Raw genomic sequence first — 23,256 nt, 5'->3', positions numbered from 1 at the left:
ACGGCCCACAAACTCAAAAAATAGTAGCAATAATCGGGGAATCAAAGAGGCACTAAAAGCGCGAGGACAGAAATCCTGTAAACCCACTAGACGCCAATTGCAGCACTTCCGTTGTATGTGAAGTCATAGAGGACCGGAGACAGACAAGGCACGAACGGGGTGGAGAAGTGGGCGCGGGCACTGCGTGACATCGCTGCGCCAGCCTGCCGCGCAGAGCTGATGTGGGACTCCATGGCAGGGTCGAGTACCCGCTCATATTAATGCTTGCTAGGTAGGTAGGTACACAGCCCTGAGAAGGAATACTACCCGTGAAGTGAATTCAAAGACATAGAAGTTGATGTAATTGCGCTTTTATTGTACAATATAGATATGACATTGGTTCCACAGTACAGACATCGTACACCTCGTCGCTCTACCACATGGTCTCCTCCTTCGGCTTGTGCTGCGTGCTCCTCTTGGTCTTGATCTTCTGCTCGCCTGGCACCTTGAAGTAAAGCGACGGCGACTCGCCCTCCTTGAGCTGGTGGCTCAGGTATCCCCTGTGCGCCGGATCACGGTAGTACTCGATATCCTCACGGCTCGTAGGGTCCGGGAGCCGGTAGCGGAAGCCCTGCTTCCTCGCCTGGTTCACCACAGCCTCCACAAACTCCTTGCCCACAGGCAGGGGTTCCTCTGAGTGGACTGACTCGCCCGTGAGCAGACGTCGCATGGACAGCTTGGTGTAGTATCGCGTGACAATCTTGCCCCCAGCGGTTTCAATGGCCTCGATGGCGCCGGCCGATGCCTTAGACACGACAATGTCGAGGGGCTGGCGGATGGAGTTCCTGCCTCCGCGGGCGAGAATCTTGATGCCGTCCTTGACGCTGCCCACAAGGCGGCTCTCAATGAGCTCCTTTGGTGTGATCTTCTTGGTTGGGTCGATGCGGCCCTGGTTGATCCAGTCTTGCAGCTTGTCGAGATTAACCTCGGACATTTGAGGGGCGCGGCTGGAAATCGATTAGCATATATTGGCTTTATCCTCCCGCTCGGATATCTCTCACAAGTTGTCAAAACCCTTCCTACCGTGGGAGACAATCAGCGGCGTCTGTCCACCCTGGAACCACGGCTTGACCTTTCCGTGCTGTCCCTGACCCTTGTGACCCCTTCCCGACGTCTTTCCATGGCCTGAAGAGGGACCGCGTCCCACACGTTTGCGGTTCTTGACGGCGCCCTTGTTGTTGGAGAGGTTGCTCAGAATCGAGGCGTGGCGCGTCTGGATCGGAAGCTGGGACTGCAGCGACAGCCCGGCGAGGCACGCCGACAATGAATTGACCGGGGCGGCTGAAGGCGCCCAGCAGCACCGCAGTGCGCTCGGCGGTAGTATCCGGGGCGGCATCGCGGCGGAATGGATAATGGTCGGCGTCGTGGAGGGATAGGTGGTGATGGGTCTGCGAAGCATCCCAACTTTTTTCGACTCCTTAGAGTGGAGTCACGTGGTAGGCCGACCTCCTCTTCAGCTGTTGCAACGCCTGCGTCCTGGTACCAAATTGCTCTACGCAAGATTCACGAAGCCCAAATCACGAAGCCCAAATTTTGGAACCGTCGGCTGCTGCTACATAAAGAAGAAATAATATGCTCTTATAGTCTCCTGTTCTACTTTTGTTTTCTGTTTAGAGGTGGACTACGCACAAAACCATTTCACACGTATACGGTACGCACCTGCTCATCTCAGCAGGACATCGAAATCGTACCAGGTAGTCGCCGTATATCCCTGTAGTCGATTGCAACTCTATTCTAGGCAGCGCTGTCCGGCGATTGAGGGTATTTAATGCTTTTAAAGAAGTCCTGGAGGGTGAATGGTGGCTGCTAGGTATAGAGATGGTCTCTCCTGCCGACAGAGCACATACAGAACCCAGAGTGCGCAAAATGGTGAACTGAAAAGAGCAACAGTAAACACAGGTACCAGAAAGTTAGATGCACAGACTGGCCCACGGGAACGGGGTATCCTACTTCGTGAGAGTGGTCATGACTCTCACATCTTCAGCACGCCTGAGTTGAACACAGCAGTCTCATTTCAATTCAAGCCCATAGTCGTATCAAGCGGCACAGAGTATTATTAAAGTCCAGTGCGCACGCTTTCCAGTAAATATGGGTTGCCGGCGTCCCATGTTCTATCGGTTGGTCTAGAGAAAAGGAGGGCCATCCATGTCTCATACTCCCAACAATGATGCCTTGTGTGAATACCGTATCCCCATGATTCTTAATTATCCAGTTTTTTCTATACTTCGTGTCAGTTTGTATGTGAATGTACCTCGTCGCCATCGCAGTCGCGGAAACATTAGCATCAAAGGAGCTTCTTTACTCCTTCTATGCAAGCCGAAAACGCCCATTCTGCTCCTTTATCCTTCATCGCTGTGTACGATCCTTCTCCTTCATCAAATCCAGCAGGAATCTCTTCTTGTATCCGTCTATGCGTGTCGTTGGGAGTATACCGTCTAGTTTCCGGTTTGCGTATCTATGAGAACGCAATGTCATCATTCAAGGGCTGGCCCAGCCGCCGGCAACATCAACCCATTCCGGCAGGCAGGACCCGTCCTTGCCCTCCACCTCGACGATGTCCGTGTCGCAGCGGCAACGGCAGCCGACGCCGTTCTCAGCCTCCTCATCCCACATGGCCCAGTATTCGTCCTCCTCGACACGCTTCTTCTCGTCGTCCATGCCCATCTCGAAGTAGGGTTCACGAGGTAGCTGCCGCGCTGGGGCGTTGGCCGGGCAGTGCTGAATGGTTGTGTGACGGTAGCCAAAGTCGCGGAAGTAGTGGATATCGCTCGGCGCGAGGAGGGCGCCGGCCGCGAGGGAGTGGATGGGTGCGTCGCCCCACTGGGATATGTCAGTATACGCAAAGCGCCGAGGGTAGAAGATATTTACACGCTCCATCCAGAAGCCGCCGCTGTGGTCCATCATCTCGAAGAAGTCATTGTACTCCTTGCTGCGGAACCAGTCGAGACGGGCAATCTCAAAGTTAGACCAGAAGTGGCACATGTTGTACTTCTCACCCTCCATAGCTTCAGGGTCAATGTCGGGCAGCGAGTTCCGCTTTGGGTCGCTCTGCATGATCTCCTCCGGCAGAGGGGGGTTCTTCGGGTCCATCTCGGGCTCCTCGACGGGGTCCTGGGGCTCCACAAACATCTCCCAGAGGCCCTGTGAGGTGATGTTGTTCAGGCGCTTGTAGGCGGAGGCGTATCGGAAGATATTGGGGACGGTCTCGCGGAGCTCCTTGACAGCAATGGTGAAGCCGTATGTCTTGTTGTTTTCAATCATTTTGAGGAAGGGGTCACTGCGTGTGTTAGTAGTGGCAGATTTGAAAGTCTTCAAGGACATACTAGGTAATGTCGCAAAAGTAAGTGATCTCTGGCTCAACGCGCCAGTACCAGTCGTATTTAAGCAAGAGAGGGTGGTTATAGAAGAAGCTGATCTCATTAGTTGAGAACTCAAAGCCGGTGTGTGGTCGGACATACCCAGAGTAGAAGCGACACATTTTGTGGTAGCTCTCCAGCCCGCCATACATGACAGCGGCATCGCCTTGTTTCGCAATGCCCTCCTTGGCTACCTTCTCATCTACCCAATCGGGGAAACCCCACATGTCTGGCCCGACCTTTCCAAACTCAACGTTTGACGAGGCATACTTTTGCACCGTCTCCTTGAACGTCTCGTTGAACTCGCCGTCGTTGAGGAAGACGTACGGGTAGTGGTACCAGCGGTTGAAGTGGCGCTCGACCGACTTCATCGACTGGATGACACCGTCCAGCTCTTTATTCCTGGCAAGGACAACGAACGCGGCATTGGCTCGGGGTTTCGACGTGTCAGGCTCGAGGCAGCCGGTGACGAACACCTTGTCGTGCTTCTCGCTGATTTTCCTACATAGGTCTTAGCACCAAGTCCCATGAAAGTTACTCAGCCCACCGAGTACCATACCTGATGGCCGGAGGCGCGCCACCTGGCATTAATAAGCTACCGCCCGGGTTCGGGTGCCTGACAAACATGACAAGTATGAGAATCACGACGAGTATCGGAAAGATGATGACAACGCCGAGGGGTACAGTGAGGGACGAGTTGCCCCGTAACCGCAGTGGTCTTCTGAAGAAGGCCAGGCGCGAGGCTAGTCCCTTGCGGCCGGTCCCGCTGCCCTTCCCATCGTCGAGTTGGGGGAGTTGAAGCGCCCTGGTGGACGCACCCCTAGCCCGTCGATGCGTCTCCATGGTCATATGTGCGATGCCTGCCTCGTGGCAGGAGTCGACGAAGTCGCCAGACGATCGAGTTGTTGTCGAGATGAGCCCGTCGCGGTATCAATGATGTCGACAAGTCGCAATTCGAGGAGCGGGTTGGAAAGAGAAGTGCTCCAGGCCGTTATCAGGAGAAATGCATCGAGTAGCTCCCCCTAAACTTGGCGGCCGTCGCCCTCGCGCCGTCAAGGCCGTCCAGGGAAGTGAAAGTCGTGGCGGGTTTAATGAGCGGCAGGGACACGGAAGGCGTCTCCCTCAAAGACACAGAGAGGAATTCCAGGCGCTATGGAACTTGAAAACTCGAACGCGTTCGACAGTCGGAGGGGAGGAAAATCTGCGACAGTGGTGGATGAAAGGTTGGCGTTGGCGTGGGATATGGGGGGTGTGGTGGCAACGAAGATCTGGCCCAGCCAGGGGTCCCTCCCTGCTCTTGTCGATTGCGCCGCGTAGGCCAATAGTTGGTCTCTCCCACAGAATCAGTTCCAGGTCGCCGGTTTGATTTTTATGCGTCGCCACGGGGCAGCACGCAGAGGAATGGAGGCCGAGACACTGGGGTACAAGAAGCAATGAAGAAAGGTGTTGGGCAAGGGGGCGGCCAAAAGCTATTATCACGTCCAAAAATAATGGGGATCGAAGGCGGATTAGCAAGGGAATCTTCCTTGGCAGTTCGTCAACGTCAGACCAACTTGAAAGGCAAGAGCCGTTGATACGGACACCACTCCCGCACTGCCGTGTGCAGGAGCGTCAGGCAGCTAGCTGCTCAGGGCACCTCAGCGTGCACCACTCCACTATCAGACCCTACAGGCCAATCACAGCGCCCTCAATATCCGGCGCCACATGCTTGCCTCCGAAATTCAAGCTTCAGAGAAGGGGGCTGACGATAAATGCTGATGAACTATTGAGCCTCCTCAACCGGCAGGGTCAGCATTGACGCACAACTACGGATACCCACACAGACTGCATCTCGACAGGGTGTCCTACCAAGTACCACACATACACTTTTCAGCAGAGAGACGGCCCTCGATATTAGCCGAGAACAAGGACGGACGTTTTGGCGCCCTACAGCTCACAATGTCTCAGAAAATCACATCCAAGAACCTGTCCTACAGCTCGTCCCTGCCACCCTTCCTTCAAGCCCTTCATGCGCGGGCGGGCGGGGACGAGCCTGCGGCAACCGGGCAGCGGAGGGCAGCAAAGAAGCGCTCTGGTAGCGAGGAGGCCGAGGACGTGCCACTTGTTGTGGATGAAGAGGGCAACGTGGTGAATGTCGAGGTTGACAAGGAAGGTGTCGTCAAGAGTGCCGACGCTCTGGAAAACGATGATGCCGAGGACAAGCCCGCTAAGAAGGATGGTGAATCCGGGAAGACCGCCATAGGAGGGCGGAAACGCAAGGTGGGGAGAGTTGTTGGTGAATCAGTTGACGAGGGAGCAAAAGCAGGAAAGGGCGAAGATGACAAGGGCAAGAGCGGTCGCAAAGACAAAGAAGAGTCAAAAGAGAAAAGGCCAAAGAAGAAGCCGAAGAAGATCAAGCTGAGCTTTGATGATGAAGAGGGCTGAAGCCATCATGCCAGATACAATGCCTGAACAGAAGGATACATTGATGTCGCCATATCATGCTAGATGGCTACGTCCCGTCAGATAATAAGGGTGCTCGGAAATTACCCTAATGCTGCCTGCGCTCTAGCAATGGGGACAGGAATATGCCATATAGGAGCTATGGTATCCGCACTCACAGCTCACGGTTCAGCCTGGGCTAGGAACCCCCAGGCGGGCCAGCATCATGACGCTGGAAGAATGCTTGGAGAAGGACAACGAGCTTGATAGACTCCAAGTTAATGCTTGCCCTCTGATGAAACTACACTTCGAAGCTGTGTCGCTTTGGACCCGATCGATCCCGGTGACACTCATACCACGTCTATGCAGCGAATATATTCAAATGTTATCAATTAACAAAGGAAAAGAGTCACCGTAATCTACAGACAGCACACTCCCCTCACCGGTATCTTTCACCCTCAATCTAAGCCTCTGACTAGTTACATACGAGTTTCTCCCATTGCAAAACACTATCGGGGCGGAAGCATTTATCGGTAGCGGTACTCGGGCTTGATGTAGTCGGCAAAGGTCTTGGGCTCCTCGAACTCCTGGTGGTGGTGGTGGTGATGGTCGTCCTGGGGGCCGGCATACTCCATCTTGTACACGCTGCCGCACTCGGGGCAGCGCTCGATGGGGCGGTCGCGGGTCACCTAATTGAGTATCAGCAGGGCACCTTGAGACGAAAGACGGCTAAACTCACGCGGAGCCAGGCAGTGTTGTGGGAGTCGGCGGGGAAACCAGTGCAGCCGGCGAACTGCTCGTCACCAGCAGAGCGGATGGTGATGGGGTCCTCCATTGTGCCCAGGCGGCTGGCGTCGAGGGGACGCATGTCGAAGATGTCGACACCATCCATCTTGCCGAGAATCTCGAGACGCTCCAGACCAGTAGCCTGCTCGAGGTCCGTGGGGACGGTACCGGGCTGAGCCCCGGGGCCGAAGAGGTCATCCTCACTCTTGACCTCTGTTCCAAATCATCCGTTAGCCTACCCATCCTTTCTTGCCTGATACAGCCGCGTCAACATACCCGTGAAGGTCTTGTAGGCGCCAATCTTCTTCTCGGCGGTCCCGGCAACGGCGGCAGCCTGCTCGTTGGGGCTCTTGGGGGCCTCGCCTGCAGCACGCGGTCAGTCACGAGCTCGGCTACCAGTTTTTTCCACCCATTCCTCTTCCGGATGTCACGTACGGCGCACAAACGAGGTGGCAAAGGTGCGAGCGGCGATGCGCGGGGCGACAGCGGCGCGGCGAGCCGCAGCGACGGCGGTGCGTTGCATGAACATTGTGTGCGGGTTCGGGGTGCGGTTGGCGTGAGTTGGTGATGGGTGTAAGGTGCTGTCGAGGGATTTGTGAGGATGGCCTCATCTGGGACGACGTTGGCGGCCGGATCCAGTTTCGGCAGCGAATTGGCCAATCGCGGACTGCTGATTTTGTCACGTGATGTGGAGCTCGGGAGCTTGAGCTGCCAGTTGTCATTGTGACACCACTTCTAAACCTGGCTCACCTGCCACAATTTCGGGTCATCTCAGCGTCAAAATCATTATAATTCGAGGGATATGGCCTTTTTTTTTTAAATCTTACGGAAAGTATTGAGTTTATACTCTGGCCCGAACGGACCTCTCCGTTGAGGCCTTGCACATTCCCCTTCCTAAGCCATGGGCCCATTCTCGAGCCGACCGAACCCCTTGCAACCGAAATCATAAAAACTCAATATACGGCAATGTCTCTGCAGCATTTTCAGTCGTCCTGAACTCCATTAGTTATGCCAATCAACAAACACCTTCCAAATTCAATCTTTAAGCTTCCAGTTCAACCAGTGCATGGAGCGCCACCCAAACCTTGCTGCTGAGCAGCGTTCTTCTGCTGGCGGTACGCATTCACTCCCTGATAACCGCCGAACGACTGCTGAGCCAGCCGGGCACGTCGCTCACGTCTGGCCTCCTCTCTCTCACGAGCAAGAGGCTCGCTCAGTCGGCTAGCTAGCTTGGCCGAGTGTGATCGAACCGCAGCTTCTCCGATTCCGCCGCGAGTCCTGGGGGGGTTCGTCTGGCTCTTCCCGTTCGCCATATATGTTCCCTGCTTCCTCTTGGGGCCGTAGGCATTGGGGCGTCCTTGGAGCTTGGCCGAGTACAACACCGCCTGTCGGAAGAGGGGATCATCGCTCCCCTTGGCGCCAATGTTATGTATGATCCTTTTCACCTCGCTCGCACTCCCAGGCAGGCCGAGGTTCCTCCTCTGGAGGAGCACTTCGCCAATTCTCCATCGAACAAAATCCCAAGGATCCATGTTCATTAGGCCTTTATTAGCCAAGACGTGGAAATCAGAAATCTTGCACCCCAGATGATACATGGTTTCCTGCTCGCATAAACCGTAGTCGGGAAGGTAGCGCTTCGACACGACTTGGTTCGGATGGCAAGGCTGCTGTCCACCAAAGATTTCACGAATTTTACGATGCTTGCTCACATTGTCCTGATGGCGCTTGGCCTCTTCCTTGAGCCCCCTGTTGGTTGGTTCGCGGTCAAGACGCGTCCTGCTCTCGCTCTTGAGTCTCTCCTCTTCAGATTCCCGGGCGAGGTAGCGATCCAGTGAATGCCAGGCCGGTTTCCAGTACGCGCTGTCTTCCTGGACTTTTTGCACCGAAGTGCCGAAAAGGCTTGCGGGCTTCTTATACGTCAAACCGTCCTGGTTGAGCTCGAACACATCGCTATAGCGCGTGCGAAGATATTTCTTGACCGCTTCGACGTTAATGGGTTCAATTCCGTTGCCGTCACTGACGTTGTGGCCCTTGGCATGCGAAGACAGGATCTCCATAATGATTCTCACAGCGGACAATGGCGATGACCAGTTCTGGCATAGAAGCTTCCGGGTTTGCTTGGGTGACGCGTCCGGTTTGATTCTAGTTATATATGGTGAGTAAACTTGTTGTGAAGTGTGAGGTAGATGGAACTCACGCTCGGTTCTGAGGTATAGCACGAACGAGATGAACCAAAATATGAGGGTTGGAGGTTGGAGGAAGAAGAAGAAGAAGGGTGACTAATTGTTGCGTGTTGACTCTGAGCTTTCACAGAGCTGCACAGGAAGATTCTCTGAACCATAACATGTGGAGGCCTGGGTAGGCAAGTAAGTAAGGTAAGTAGGTAAGGTAAGTATACCTAGTAGGTAGACCGTCTCGTAGGCCAACAAAGTCCGGTGCGAAGCGGGGAGACAATCTCAAGCTGGCAGTGGCAGCAGCCGGCAACATAAACACTGATCCCAAAAGCAAATACAGCGCATAGCAAGGGGCCCAACCCAAACCACTGGGCCCTGCACCCCGTTTATCATATTTGCTTTGTTCACTATAAGTAAGTAATACTCGCCACCATCTTATTTGGCATACCTACCGACTTATTGCTTACCACCTAGCTAGGAGTGCTACCCTGAACAAGATAGTATATGAGCGCAGGTTTTGGAATAGCACACGGATAACCTGGGTGATTAAAAGCAATCGGGAAATCTCCTTCTGGTTTTGAGAATCTTCCAGATTCATGGCCAATTTAGCATAGTACTCAGTAACAGGATACAATAAATCAGTTTCGATGGCAATCACCTGCTCTGCCAGATGAATACTATGGGGCGCTATGGGGCGCTTGCTTGGCCCTAACATGTATTAGTCCCAACCTGGAATTTCATAGAACAAACTACGAAATTATCACTGCCTATGGATTTTGACGCGATGCAACAAGCAAAGTCAGCAGACTAGACTCACTGATATACATCGTGGAGAGCGAATCAATCGAGACGATGTCCCATTAGGCTGGAGATAATGATATTTTGGTTGAGGTCCCACCGCGGGCCTCAGAAGCTACCTAGTACGGAGTACTTAACTAGTACGTAATCCTCCAGGAAAGGCCTCCTAGGCGATAGAGCCGGCTGGAGTCCGCTGCACCCACCCTGTGTTTGCTCGGCTCCAGAGGCTGCCGAGGTTCATTTTCAACGACCGGGACTCTTGGCATTATGACGATGCACTCACTCCCACGGCTACCTACAAATACTACCTAGATATTTCATTTTCACCTAGCGGCCCCAGTGACGCCTGACGATACGTATCCCTGAACCTCACTGGGCTCGGAAACGGATAGACTGTGCATCGCTGCTCAAACGGATTCTTGACACTGCCGGCATCACAAGCCACGATGGAGACGGGCTCAGTTCCTGAGCGTAAGTCCGTCCAGGAATACCTGGCTCTCAGCCGGATACCACCAGACCCAAACAAACCCTCGGTGCAGAAGTTTGTCAGCTCCCACCCGGCATGGAAACCGGGACAAGAGCTGCCATGGGCCGAGATCAACGCGAAGCGTGACCCCTCGGGGCGGAGCACCTTTGGGCCTGGTGCCTTTGGAGGCCATGTGTACGCGCAGGCACCGTTGGCGGCGGCGAGAGTCGTCGAGGAGGAGGATGCGAATGCGCCAGCCAATACCAAATTGGGGATACATGTGAGTTGGCCCCTATCTGCGGAATTATCTCCTCAGCCGTGTTGCTAATGTATTTTAGTCCATACAAGGAGTCTTCTCAAACCCTGGACTGACAAACCGTCCGTTCGTCTACGACGTGTCCAATATCCACTCTAGCCGCTCATTTTCCACTCGCCTCATTACAGCCCGCCAGCCCTCGGAGCCCTCGAACAACCCCAAGGGGCCCTTCCCCGCGTCAGACGCCCAGCTCCCTCTCGGCGACGTCGCGTTTTCCTGCCTGACAACCTTCAAGCGCCCTGTCCAGGGACCCGCCGAGGTCCAGGATGAAATGTCTCCGCAGAAGCGCTATGCCAGCATCCTCAATTCACGAGCCCCTGACGAGTGGGATCCTTGTCCCCAGGCAGACATTGACTTCGTCCGTGAGGCGTTTCCCATCAAGGGACACGGTAGCTTTCCTATGGTGGACATGTACAAGGTTGACATGACGGCCTTCAACGCCGACAAACCTGTCCCCGAGCGGCGTCAGCTCATCCTATACAGGCTGCTCAAGCCGCTGCCGCGAGAGGACTTCAATGCGCACATTGTCGTCCATGCGTTTGAGTCGGACCGCAACGGGCTGATCATGCTGGGGAACCACCTCGGGTACGGTTACAGCATGGGCCCGGTGGCTAGTCTCACCTACGCCTTCTACGTCCACGTCAACCCTGAGGAGGCGGTCATGGAGGGAGACGGCTGGTGGGTGCAGGAGGTTTGGTGGCCGAGGGTGAGCGCAGGGAGGGGCCTACAGGAGACAAAGATTTGGAGTCCCGAGGGGAAGCACGTTGCGAGTGGCTACCAGGATGGCATGATTCTGCCAGTCAAGTCGCGGGCCAAGGCCAAGATGTAGGTTTGTCGGAGCATTATGACAAGGACGCACACTGCGCATCTCTGAATAGATGATACATAGAAGAGAGAGCGGGATAGAATTGCTTACCGAAATATGGCACTACCTATCCATAGATATATATCTGGGTAATTTCAGCGCGTGATAGTATATATATATAATATAAGATATTAAAAGGACTCGTATACACTATAATAATACTAAGCATATATATTTAAAGTATATTAATATTATAGACAGAAATATACTACGAATATAGATCTTAATATATCAATGATATCTATCTAAATATATTAATAATATCTAGTTATATATCATAGTACTATAAATTAATATCTGGTCTTTTTGCTGACCACATAGGTACGGAGGTTTCGGTGGTTTAGGGCTCAGTGTGCCTGCCAGCTGCTAACAGCCGTCTTCTAGTCGCGCCTACCTGCCTTTGCAAGTATCTTGAGAACTCTAGGGCCTGTTGCCGGGCTACGTGTTACCTTAGGCAGGAACGGGAAGTGAGGAAGGCTTCAGAACCTCCTCGCGGCGTGCCTTAGTACCTAGGTACTCCGTATTATTTGGGTCGATATCGCGTCAACGCGGCCTTCATGTTATTTTGGATCCTTCCTTCACCACCAACACCCACCCACACTCTAATGTTCTTCGACTTTTCATCTATCTTACCTATAAATATACATACTAAATTTACTCGATGCTCCTTGATATTTAGCCTTTCTGCTCTTTGTTTTCTATCTTCCCCGTTTCTGGCTGGTTATGGGCACATCGATCATCTCCTGCCACCGGGTGGGCTCGCAGCCTGGAGGCAATAGCCCGCGGACTCAAATCGACAAAGAGATGACTGAGATCAATATCCTAAAAGAGAATATTCGCAGGAACAAAGAGACCATAGGAGAAAAGCACAATGAAAAATGTCGCTTGCAGCGTCAGATGGAGGCGTTGGACTCGGAGCTCAAATCCCTAGAGCAACAAACTCGAGCTAAAGAGGGGACCCTGGAGGCGCGGGAACGCACACTTGACAATCTTAAGCGCGAAGAAAATCTCCTAGATCAAGCAGCTGGGTTGTTTGTGCCCGATACTATACACTCCGAGTCCCCACCTCCCACTGCTCATGAAGGCAACTCCGAGAATCCTCGAGCGCCTGCACGACTTCGCTCTGAAACCCCAAAGGTATTTGCGGCCCTCAAAATTATTGATACCTTATACTACACATACTGAGACTTCCAGGATGGCTACGCTGCATCCTCGCACCAGAGAGACACAAACCCGCCATCTCGTGGCGGTGTAGACTTCCGCCCTGGCCCATCCGGACCTCGAACCACCATGAATACGACACGCAAAACCTCCACAAAATACCCCATTTATGATCTGAGGATGATGAAGAAGCTTTTGACCGGGTTTAACTCGGTATTTGAGCTGAGTCCTGACGGGCGAACCTTCACATCGCCGGAGCTGATGGAAGGAGTGCCTGTGGAGAGACTCCAGGAGAGCGATGAGTACTACGAGAGATCCTGGGTCTCCTTCGACATCTGGCAACATAAAATCAATGAATATGAGACTCAAGCAAAAAGTTCGCCCCAGAACAGCAATTACCAACTGGGGAAAGATGACGATCAAAGACATCCACCCAACATAGCGAAGGTGTCTTTGGCGGGGGCTAGGAAAGTCGTGAAGTGGTTCGGGCCGGGGACACCCATTCACCCCAACCAGCTTGTTTCTAAGCGTGTTCTGGCGAGTGACGGTCTGTCTAACTCCTGGGCAATCCTGGATGCAAGTCGGAGCATGGAAAATCTGGAGCCCTTGTAGAAAGAAGGTTTGATTGCCATGGAGCCGCATCACTTTTTGTCCTGGCGACTCACTGAGGTCTGCCGCCGCACACATCCTGGCGAGATACAAACAATCCCTTTGAAGACAATCTTATCAGATTTGATGAGCCGAGGACGGGATGGTAGATATGCGGACGACATTTCCATCTACGCCAAAAAGCTCGGCCAGATGGGACAAAAGGATCGCAAAGAGTTTCTCACGAAGAATGGACACCAGGTGCCGGAAGAGTCTGACTCCCAGAAACTCTCTATAGCACTTTGCCCGTCGACATCTCTTAATCCCAAAGCTCAGAATTCCGACTTTCGACAGATTTCACCTCTTACTGGCTCCGTACCAGTCGATGGATTGAAGCGAAGGGGGAGCCCGGGAGTGACTTCCAAGGACGGCACATTGACTCGGCAGGAGCCTCCCAAGTTAGCTCCTCCCTTCCTGAGACCTCTAAATAACTTGGCTAGGGGTCCCTCAAAATCCACGTCTGTATCGCCCGCTAAATCCTCGAGTACCGCCAACATGGCAACCCCAACGACTCCAGACAAAGGGCAGCGTGATCGTGAGAAACAGAGCCCCAGAATACCCCCTACACTTGGAAGTGGTAGTGGGGAAGATTTCAACAACAGCTTTCGCGTCGGAAAACGCACTCGCGACCAGCAGAGCCCGTCGCCAGGCGCCAAGGAATCCGGCAGGCAGCGCAGAAAAGTCACACAAGCTAGTAGCCCTACCCCTGGACTTGAACTTTTTGGTCGCAGGTGGTGATAGACCTAAGGTCACATGCCACAATGGCTTAGTTGCCTGTTCTTTGCCACTGGGCTGTGCGCTGGAATCTGGGATGGATTGGTCGGGACGGCTGTGGGAGGGAATGATCTTCCTGGGCGATGTGGAGAGGACTACATGTGGCTACCTCATCCTGTTCATAGACGGAAAAGCTTAAGAGAAAATTTTCGTGATGTAGCTGATACGTGGAAGTCGAATAATTGTTGCATTTTTGCTAGACGTCGATACGAGCAATGTGGAGTGGGCGGCCCTTGGTCCCGACGTGACACTTAAAGACATCCCCGTGATACTTAAGTGCCTCTGGGTACTTTTCTGGCTCCTGCTCCGACTCACTAGTGATATATATATCCTCTCCCGCAAACGCCACCGCCTATTCAATGTCAGAAACGAGGCCCAACCTGTAGAACGGTACTCACCGTCGGGCATCGAGTAGGCACTCGGACTTCGGCCGTCACCTCTCCCTCTGGGGAGACTCTAACAACCTTCCAGGCTCCCCACAGCGCGACCCAGAGATTTCCGTGCTCATCCTGCGCGTGCCCATCCGGCCTTCCATCCTTGGGCTGGAAAAAGATGCGCTTGTTGGAGATGCCGCCAGACTCCTCATCGAAATCGTAGGCGTGTATGGCCCCCTCGTCTGTGTCAGTGAAGTACATGATCTTGTTGTCCACTGACCAGCTGAGGCCATTCGGGATGGTGGCACCGGTGATGACGCGGTGGAACTGGCCATCTGTGTCCAACCTGAAGAGGACAGCTGCAATTTACGCAGTCATCAGTCCATCTGCCTCATCGGGAATTTGCTCACGCTCACCATCTGGAGTAAAGGACGTCACGAGAGGGTCGCAGACTGCGCTGGCCCAGAATCTGCCCTTGCTATCCACGGCGCCGTCGTTGGCTCTCATGCGCTCTGCTTTCCCGGCCTGCGTCTCCTCCTCGGTCCAGAACGGCTGGATAAGTCGCATTTCGCTTGAATTCTTCTTTGCGACGCCGATTCCATACTTTCCGCCGAACAGAAAACTGTCGTCTGCCGAGGCGAGCTCAGCAGTCAGTCTGTAATGGCATGGAGGTGAGCAGGGGCTCATGCTCAATGGGAGGCTATTTGAGCACGCACGATATGGAACTGTCGTATACTTGCTTCTGAAGCGAGGATGGACCTTGGTCTAGATTCACTTGATACACCGCATTTGCTACAATGTCAACGAAGCGGAGGATATTGTCGCCATGCTCCCAGAAAGGACCCTCCGATAGTCCGCACTTGAGCTCTAGAAATGGCTGGTAAGAAAAGTTAGATTGATCTCAAGGAGCAGTCAGGATCGCGCCGCAGTTCTACAAACCTCTGCTTCGTAATTCTCCATGTTGGCGCTGTTAGAATCAGAAGTCCAACGAACTTTGTGGCTTTAGGCGTGTATAAAGAAGAGGAGAATGCTACTTCTGGGACTCAAAATCGTCATAAATTGCTCATATGCACTTCCCCTGCAGCCCGGGCAGTGGGCACGTGATGTTTCCTTGATTTCTTGATGTCGATGAGGCCGGAATTTTGACCATCCTCCCCCAAATTTTCGTAGTTTGTTGTAGTACTATAGGCATGTATGGAGAACCGCCATTCATCGAGCGATTCTGCGCATCAACTAGTTTATACCCCGACCCTTGATGCGCTCGCTCAACGTCAACCGCACCACTAAAGCTTGTGACTTGACCCAAAACTATCTACTATCTACCACAAGGAATTATGGTCAGCTCTTCCGGTTGTAGACTCCCCGTCAGCGCCACGGTGGACGGACAATCCGGCCACGGAAGTACTGATTCCTGTAGCCCCGCGGAACGTGCGGGACATTAATACCTGTACCCTTGGCCTGGCCGGGGAGACTGGGTTAGTCGGCGAAGGGCTAGTTGTTGTCCAAAATGAATATCTGTGACTCTTTCCCCTCAAATAACATATAAGTCTGCTTTTCCTTCCTTTCTGTTTGTTAAACTTCTTTGGTAGCAAAGCAGCCATGTCTTGACCTTAGTAGCAAGTCCTGACTCTTTGGCCACCGCCGGCGGATGCCCGGACCCACTCCGACCGAGGCGTCCAAAACTGGCAATTCCAACATGGCACGACTCACGCTATCACCTGCACATTGGTGGTCTATTTAACCTCAATTATAGCTGCATATGATGGCGCGTATCGACTACAGCCGGGACCTTAGTCAGGCCCGTTGCCACGACCTCGTCTTGACCAGGAGCGTATCAGTCGTGTTGACAATAGCCTGCTAGGCTAAAGACATGAATCTAGAGGAGGATTCTTTCTCTTAGTGATACTCTCCTTTTGTACCTAGTATAATTCTGACGTGGTCTACGTGGCGGCGCCACTGGGCGGCCCCTTGGGGGATAGTGAATGTTCTAAGGAAGGGGGGGAATATGCACACCCATCTTGCAGCCATGTAACTTATGCTTTCTGGAGTGGCACTTTGTTTTATGTCTTGGAGCTTATTACGGGGGTGCTCGCAATTTATTTGGATATATGTATGCTTGTGGACAAACATGGGTTCCGCTCCAACTCGAACTTTTCTCTCCTTCCATGCATCTCTGCCACGAACACGTCTGCTGTCGACGCGCCGTCAAAAGTGGAAAACAAAAATACACTAGTTTTGCCTCTATTAACCTATATTAATGGCTACCCCGGGGTGGGCAAGCTCTCCGTGGCCAAAGAGTTGTGGTATGTGCCTATATAGCCGCGCCAGTTCTTGGGATTCATCTATTGATACCACGTCCCGTGCTTCAAACAGCAAACTGTTCGAGAAGGCAAAAGTTCTCAGTAACCACCTTCTTATTGACCCCGTAGCATCTGTTGTTACGGACCATTATTTTACACTGTGAGCCCGAGGAAAAATTGAAGAGATTTCAGGGAAGCGACAGGGGCAGGCAATGCAAAAATACCAACCTCACATATCTAAACATCTTGCGCGGTATCAGGGAACGAGAGGCCTTTTTCATTTCCAGGACGAATATTAATTGCAGCTAGATGTTGCCCACCTTTCTCCAACCAAAGCGGCCAGGATCATCTACTCGTACAAGTGCATTAGCGGAATCCTCCGAAAATGGTATCGGGGAAGCAACGGTCCAAACCTCAGCTCGCGACAATTCAATCGAGTCCCTCTCGACCAGGCGGCTGGCTGACATTGAGGGCTTTAAACATGATTTCATCATTAAATTTTTACCAGGACGGAATATTCACCTTCTGTGTTGGCTGGTTCGCCATCATGGGGGTATCCTTTTCCCGCCCATCGGCGACAGCACATACAGGTCGCTGTACATAGAGACCTCCGAAGTACTTTCCTAGCCCGAGCTCAAAGTTTTAAAACTGTAGTCGACCCTTAGCAATCCTGTAGTCATGAGGCTTAGCCTATACTGGTCTCGTCTTCTATGGACCATGCACAAGTAGTTCACAAGCAACCGATTTGCCGAGATCAGTGCACCTCCCATTACACCCTCTGTCCTGCGCAGCCGAGCTCTGCCAGTCAGACTTGAAATCTAAAGACAGGTAAGGTTCTATTTCTGTCGCAGTGTGCCGGTTTCTATCTTGAAGCTGCTGCCCACACTCACGAACGTGTATACAGTCTCGGTCTCAGCTTCGGGAATGAGAGCCGAACTAATCAACAACCTCATGGAATACTGGCATATCAAGCCAGAGCTCGACTCACGAGAGAAAATTTTTACGGGGCGTTTCTGTGCCCGTGCTTGGGCATACGGAGAAAGCAATAGCGCTTCTTGGCACACGGCAACCGACCATACGGATCCCATTCGCCCTTGTTACTTACCGATGCTGTTGGTCTACCCCAGCACGAAGGGCACGAAATTTTCTTTGGTCAAATTGTCTCCAAACCGGCTGAGTATCTGCTCACGGAATACTGTAAGACGTCGGGTGTACAGAAGCCTCGAGATTTTGGCAGCCTAATTGACAGATGGCTGCGATATCGCGCCTTCCGGGTCTGATAGCGTGCCGACTGCATCTCTACTGACTCGTCTCCTCGCAATCTGGCAATTTCGGACTTTGATCCCTCTATAGGAATACCTAGTAGGTAATACTAACCGAGATGAATTCTTTATTGATCATAGTGGAAGAAATGATTGGTTGGTTCGATCAACATGACGCCGCGGCCGGAAGAAGGCGTGACTCCAGTGCTCGTGGTTCGCCGAATTTTGGGAACCTCCCCGGACGTGTCAATTTAACAGCAGGCATGGAAGAAAGCAATGAGGAATTCCGTGGGAATTTTACTCCGTATTTACCTTTTTGTTATACTACGTAACTTGGCCAGGGGCAGATTGAAAGATTGAACATGGCAGCAACATGAAGAAAAAAAAAGCAGCAAAAACTCCACAGAAAATCCAATATACATCAAGGATATGGCAAAGTGGCTGGCCTCGCCTCCAATAGCGGGCTTGTTAGCTTCTTCCGGCCAGCTCCGAAGCTGCATTATCCTATGTGGGGGACCGTCCGAGTTGACCCACGAGCTTCGGCGCACCGCACGCCCACGTTGAAATCACAGATTCTGAGCCTCTGGCTGCCGGGAACTTGGAGAGGCAGTGAGGCCCCGAACGGGGCTTTGTTGTCATTGATGGTCCATTCGTTCAATTCGGGGGAGTGTGGGAGTCAAAGCGCAAAAGATCCAGCCAAGCAAGCCGAGGAAAATGGAGGCCACCCCCAATTTCCCCTCTCCGGAGTGAGGTGACTTGGGTGCATATTGCCGACCCGCACAATGTGACGATGTATCGGGCAGCCCCACTGATCCGGTTTATCAGATGATCTGATAAGCCAGATCATCGCCATGTTAACCACTTCTGGCTGGGAGGGAATGCGCGCTCCCCACCTCATTGGGGCCACTGAGGCATTATCAATCGCCCGGCGTCAAAGAAAATTCTCCAAGGGACCGAAACCATGCAGGTGAAACCGGTCTATGTGGCCGGGGAGGGGAACGAGCAGCGAACAACGATGCCGGTGCCGGATGCCTAGACGTCAGGGTGGAAACAAGATTGAACGGTGCCCTGTCTGGGCATGTTCTGGGCCTGTCCTGTGTCCCTGGCGCGTGGGCGTTCAAATACACCGGCCAGCCGTCTACGTGCCGCCCCTTCTCGCATCTTCATGTTGCCTTCTCACTCATCGCTCCGTATCCTTGGACCGACATAATGGCGGCTTTTGCTCACCACGACGACGCCCAGCGCCAGTCACCAGAGATGATTCACGACCATGATCACGAGAAGAACATGGCTTCTGGCGAGCAAGCCGTCCCCTCGTCCGACGGGGACAACGAATCGGACACGCACAAGCAGAATGGTGTCAAGAATGTCGAGGCCGTCACAGTCGCGTGGGACAAGAAGATGCTGTGGGTGACCTTTGTCCTGTGAGTACCCCTATCACCATCAGCCCGCACCGCCGAGGAACCATCCAAAACTGAGAGAAATCCAGCCTCTACCTCCTAACCTTCGCCGACTCTCTCCTGCAATCGGTCCAGACCAACCTCACCCCCTACGTCACATCGTCATTTGGCCAGCATGCGCTCCTCGCCACAACCCCCATCGTTGCCGGTATCGTCGGCGGCGTCTCCAACCTCGCCATTGCCAAGATCATCGACATCTGGGGCCGCGTCGAGGGCCTCGTCTTCATGATGCTCCTTATCGTCGTCGGCATGATCATGAAGGCCACCTGCACTAACGTCGAGATGTACGCAGCCGCGCACGTGCTCTACTGGGTCGGTCACATTGGCCTCCTATACATCATCAACATCGTTGTGGCCGACATCACGACCCTCAAGAACCGCATGATCATGTTTGGCATCAACTCCACGCCCACCATTGCCTCGACTTTTGCCGGCCCCGCCATCGCCGAGCTCTTCCTCAACCAGAGCAACTTCCGCTGGGCATTTGGTGCTTTTTGCATCATCCTCGTGGCCTTCTCCATCCCTGTGTGGATTATCTTCTTCATCGGCTATCGCAGGGCCAAAGCCATGGGTGTCGTCCAGAAGGAGAGGAGTGGCCGCACCGTCTTCCAGACGATCAAGCATTACGTCGTCGAGTTTGACGGTATGAACCTAACCCTAGGTGTGTTCGACTCTCATGCTAACTACTCGTACAGTCGTTGGAATGCTTCTTAGCATTGCCGGATGGTCGCTGCTGCTTCTCCCATTCAGCATCGCCACTTACGCCCCCAAGGGCTGGGCGTCGGGCTATATCATTGCCATGATCGTCCTCGGCGTCGCGTGCCTAGCTGCCTTTGCCGCCTGGGAGAAGTACTTCGCCAAGGTGCCTTACTTCCCCTGGAGGTTCCTCACAGACAGAACGATCCTCGGGTCTAGTCTTCTCTATGGGATCATGTTTATCTCCATCTTGTGAGTGCCGCCCCCGCACGCCTCTGAGGGCAATGCTGACATCTTTGAAAGCACTTGGGATGGATACTACCAGTCGTATCTCCAGGTTGTCCATGACCAGAGTGTTACCATCTCTGGTTACGTCCTGAACTCATTCTCCCTGGCCTCGTCCTTCATCGGCCCCTTTGTTGGACTGTATGTATCCTCCTGTCTGCGCTGGGCCCCGATCTGACCGTCACTACAGTGCCATTCGTTACACTGGACGCTACAAGTACATTTCTTTTACCGGAATTCCCTTCGTCACGCTTGGTACAGTGCTTCTCGTCCACTTCCGAAAGCCTTCGACGGAACTTGGCTACCTCGTCATGTGCCAGCTGTTCAATGGATTCGGCACAGGCATCTGGGCCATCTGCGGCCAACTGGCCGTCATGTCTTCGGTCAACCACCAGGAGATCGCCGTCGCCATGGCCATTTGGAGCATGTTTGGATCTATTGGCTCATCTGTGGGCTTTGCTATTGCTGGCGGCATCTGGACTAATGTCTTCCCCGGGACGCTGCTGAAGAAACTGCCCGCGGACCAAAAGGACATGGCATCCCTCGTCTATGGGTCCATCGATGAGCAGAAGGCGTTCCCTATGGGTAGCCCTATCCGTGAGGCCACCATCAGCGCCTACGCGCACGTGCAGCGCCTCATGGTCATTGCCGGTTCATGCTTTATTCCTCTGCTGCTCGTGTGTCTCCTCATGTGGAGGAACATTGACCTCAACAAGCGCCAGAAGCAGTCCGGCCAGTCCAAGGGCAACATCTGGTAAACGGCTTGGAGGAGCGACTAAATCGCATCCGAGGCTAGTCTTTCCCTTGGGTTGGGAGCGTTCTGGACGATCAATATATTTATCTTTAATTTCGACTAGTGTGGCCGTCCTCATGTCTTCTGACTGTTGTGACGCGCCGTTTTGTTGTCGCAGTTGGGAATTCGACACGAGTAGCCTGGGTATCCCAACTACTAACCTATCCATCTTGCTTCATGTCCTGAGAGATGCGGCTGATCGGGCGTTGTCGTTGTTCCGAGGTTGGGTGGACATCATGGGGGAGGACATTTGTGGGGAGTCGAATGGGGTTGGGGGCCCAGACGCTCGAAGGGTGTCGTGTACTCGTAGAATTGTAGAGACATCCAAGGTTGATGGATTCACCGTAAACCGATACAGAACATGTTAGAGATGAGGAGGGGGGCAGGAGATTGACTGGATGCTCTTGCCCGTGTCTGCGCCACTCCGTCTTCTTGGCAAGAGCCCAGGATCCTCCTTCCTGGCCAGAGTCCAAGTCGACGTCAATGTCAGGTGATGAAACTCTCGTCGCACCCAATCAATCTCTGCAATCAAATCCCTTCTGTTCATCGGATTTGCAAGGGCACTGGTTCTCGTTTTCATCAACATGCATGAAGCATGCTGCAGTGTCGAGCCGCGAAAGATCTCGGGCCATCCCAGTCAAATCAACTCCACAACCACGCGCTCATGAGACGGGGCGGCCACTTCTCGAAATCCCTATCCTCATTCGACAAGTCTTCCCCCGCATCCATCCATGTCTTCATTCCTCGAACCAGCCACGCTCCGAGCATCCGACAGAAATATGTGTGACGCCGTCGTCATTCTCCCGAGCTCGGGCCGGACCTCAAAACGTGGCTTAGGAGCTAGGCAATTCGCGGCGGCGGCGAACGCATCTCGACATCCGAACCGCTCCATGTTGGCCGACGGACCGTTCTTATTACTACTTGTATGTTCGTTGGTCACCCATCGGGCGTTTGAAGAGTTCATGGCCACTGCTTTTGGCCAGCCCGAGGCAAATTGTGCTCGTCCATCGACTGGTTTGGACAGACGGACAAGGAATCCGACCAGCCGTTATGATTCTCCCCGGATACCGATTCGATAGGCCGCCAGTCAAAGTTCTAACAAATCGGTCGGCCGCCCAATGCCAGTACCCGAGGTGATGCCTGTGAAATTTGCTGCGATCTTCGCTGCTTGAACGGGTTTCTTTGAGAGAGTTGCCAGAAATGTCTTGCAACAGACCCAAAAGAGAATTGTGGGCTCTGGCTCACGGGCTTGGAGCAGCACCAAGTACACCGGTTTCATCAGGCTCCATCCGGACTTGCAGTCATTGAGCTGCAGTTACTACGCCCACGATGGCCTGGATGTTGCAACGGCCTGCGATAATACATACTAGAAGCTGTGTCATCGCTGACGTTGATTCTCAGTCTGAAACCCGCGGCTGTCCATCTCCAGTAGGTCGGGGCGCATGTGGACTGAGACTCACGCAGCTTGACCTCCGCGTTAAATTGATACTAACTTAGTAGCCACTAACCAGATTGTCGGAACTTCTACCAAGACACACATGCGCCATATCACACATGCATGCTCGAGCGGAAGAGAACGGAAGGCATCAAAGAAGTCAACATGGCGACAACTGACTACGTAGCCCCGCACGCATGCCGTCCGACGATCATCACATGCCCATTTGGGAGGTTGGCTGCCGAGATGGCGCAAGTCGCGGTACAGGGAAGCACCCTGGCATGAGCTTGTCGACTTTTCAAGGCAGGAGATGAGCCATGTTGGTTCTTCTGTATGGCCTTGTGGCCCTAAATTAATTCCTGATGTGCGGTGACGCTGCTCGTCAACCAGCGCATCCTTGATGCCGTCTTATCATTTGCCATGACGCACTAATTACTGCTCGATTCAATTGACCACTCAGCTGGTGGTATCACGGTCCAGAGTGTGGCTCTGTTCTGATTTGCTGTGGGGATGCTCAACAGGCAGAGCGGACCGGTGCCAAAGGGGTGCCAAAGTTGTCCTGCCTGTCAAGCTAACCTGGTCTCCACGATCAGCCCCGAACCACGAGCGTCGACTCGTCGAGTCACCGAGGTGGGTGGAAAATCCCTCCACCTAGTATTCAACTGCAATATTCGTACCATGTACGTACCGATTGGGGATGCTGTCAGCGAACGACTATGCCACAGAAAAGATATGATCTTGGCGCCGAAATGATCCCGTTGGAGACACAATTTTCATCACCCTTCCCTGGGCAGTGGCCAACACGTTGGGCTAGACTTGTCAGCCAGCAGACAAGGTTTCAACCCGT

At 53.2% G+C, this 23,256-nt stretch overlaps 8 protein-coding genes across 8 annotated transcripts; 3 read left to right on the top strand and 5 right to left on the bottom strand.

The window, feature by feature from the left end:
• Positions 1-412: 412 nt before the first annotated feature.
• On the bottom strand, positions 413-1,375 carry MRPL10 (mitochondrial 54S ribosomal protein uL15m; the record flags this gene model as incomplete). The annotated part of the gene is made up of 2 exons (XM_083197068.1): positions 413-986; positions 1,041-1,375. 2 exons carry the CDS (start codon positions 1,373-1,375, stop codon positions 413-415), a joined length of 909 nt encoding a protein of 302 aa, XP_083046536.1.
• A 1,142-nt stretch (positions 1,376-2,517) lies between these two features.
• Positions 2,518-4,238, bottom strand: omh4 (nucleotide-diphospho-sugar transferase; the record flags this gene model as incomplete). The annotated part of the gene is made up of 3 exons (XM_083197067.1): positions 2,518-3,316; positions 3,363-3,896; positions 3,955-4,238. The coding sequence occupies 3 exons, from the start codon at positions 4,236-4,238 to the stop codon at positions 2,518-2,520; spliced, it is 1,617 nt and encodes a 538-aa protein (XP_083046535.1).
• Positions 4,239-5,333: 1,095 nt separating this feature from the next.
• On the top strand, positions 5,334-5,819 carry ACO1O0_007698 (KIAA1143 family protein; the record flags this gene model as incomplete). Its single annotated transcript, XM_083197066.1, has 1 exon — positions 5,334-5,819. The coding sequence occupies one exon, from the start codon at positions 5,334-5,336 to the stop codon at positions 5,817-5,819; it is 486 nt and encodes a 161-aa protein (XP_083046534.1).
• Positions 5,820-6,343: 524 nt separating this feature from the next.
• On the bottom strand, positions 6,344-7,131 carry COX4 (cytochrome c oxidase subunit IV; the record flags this gene model as incomplete). Its single annotated transcript, XM_083197065.1, has 4 exons — positions 6,344-6,505; positions 6,556-6,815; positions 6,879-6,965; positions 7,038-7,131. 4 exons carry the CDS (start codon positions 7,129-7,131, stop codon positions 6,344-6,346), a joined length of 603 nt encoding a protein of 200 aa, XP_083046533.1.
• Positions 7,132-7,657: 526 nt separating this feature from the next.
• On the bottom strand, positions 7,658-8,659 carry ACO1O0_007696 (uncharacterized protein; the record flags this gene model as incomplete). The annotated part of the gene is made up of 1 exon (XM_083197064.1): positions 7,658-8,659. The coding sequence occupies one exon, from the start codon at positions 8,657-8,659 to the stop codon at positions 7,658-7,660; it is 1,002 nt and encodes a 333-aa protein (XP_083046532.1).
• Positions 8,660-10,020: 1,361 nt separating this feature from the next.
• Positions 10,021-11,185, top strand: ACO1O0_007695 (thioesterase-like superfamily-domain-containing protein; the record flags this gene model as incomplete). Its single annotated transcript, XM_083197063.1, has 2 exons — positions 10,021-10,320; positions 10,379-11,185. The coding sequence occupies 2 exons, from the start codon at positions 10,021-10,023 to the stop codon at positions 11,183-11,185; spliced, it is 1,107 nt and encodes a 368-aa protein (XP_083046531.1).
• A 2,815-nt stretch (positions 11,186-14,000) lies between these two features.
• Positions 14,001-15,138, bottom strand: CGR1_3 (SMP-30/gluconolactonase/LRE family protein; the record flags this gene model as incomplete). The annotated part of the gene is made up of 5 exons (XM_083197062.1): positions 14,001-14,156; positions 14,203-14,537; positions 14,595-14,833; positions 14,895-15,055; positions 15,118-15,138. 5 exons carry the CDS (start codon positions 15,136-15,138, stop codon positions 14,001-14,003), a joined length of 912 nt encoding a protein of 303 aa, XP_083046530.1.
• A 3,811-nt stretch (positions 15,139-18,949) lies between these two features.
• On the top strand, positions 18,950-20,939 carry ACO1O0_007693 (uncharacterized protein; the record flags this gene model as incomplete). Its single annotated transcript, XM_083197061.1, has 5 exons — positions 18,950-19,164; positions 19,230-19,843; positions 19,896-20,148; positions 20,200-20,322; positions 20,372-20,939. The coding sequence occupies 5 exons, from the start codon at positions 18,950-18,952 to the stop codon at positions 20,937-20,939; spliced, it is 1,773 nt and encodes a 590-aa protein (XP_083046529.1).
• Between the last annotated feature and the right edge of the window lie 2,317 nt (positions 20,940-23,256).

Source organism: Amphichorda felina (genome assembly GCF_050947745.1).
Source record: "Amphichorda felina strain 45539 chromosome Unknown scaffold_8, whole genome shotgun sequence".
Lineage (NCBI taxonomy): Eukaryota > Fungi > Ascomycota > Sordariomycetes > Hypocreales > Bionectriaceae > Amphichorda > Amphichorda felina.
The sequence above is the reverse complement of the archived record's forward strand: the minus strand, read 5'-3'. Positions and strand labels throughout refer to the sequence as shown.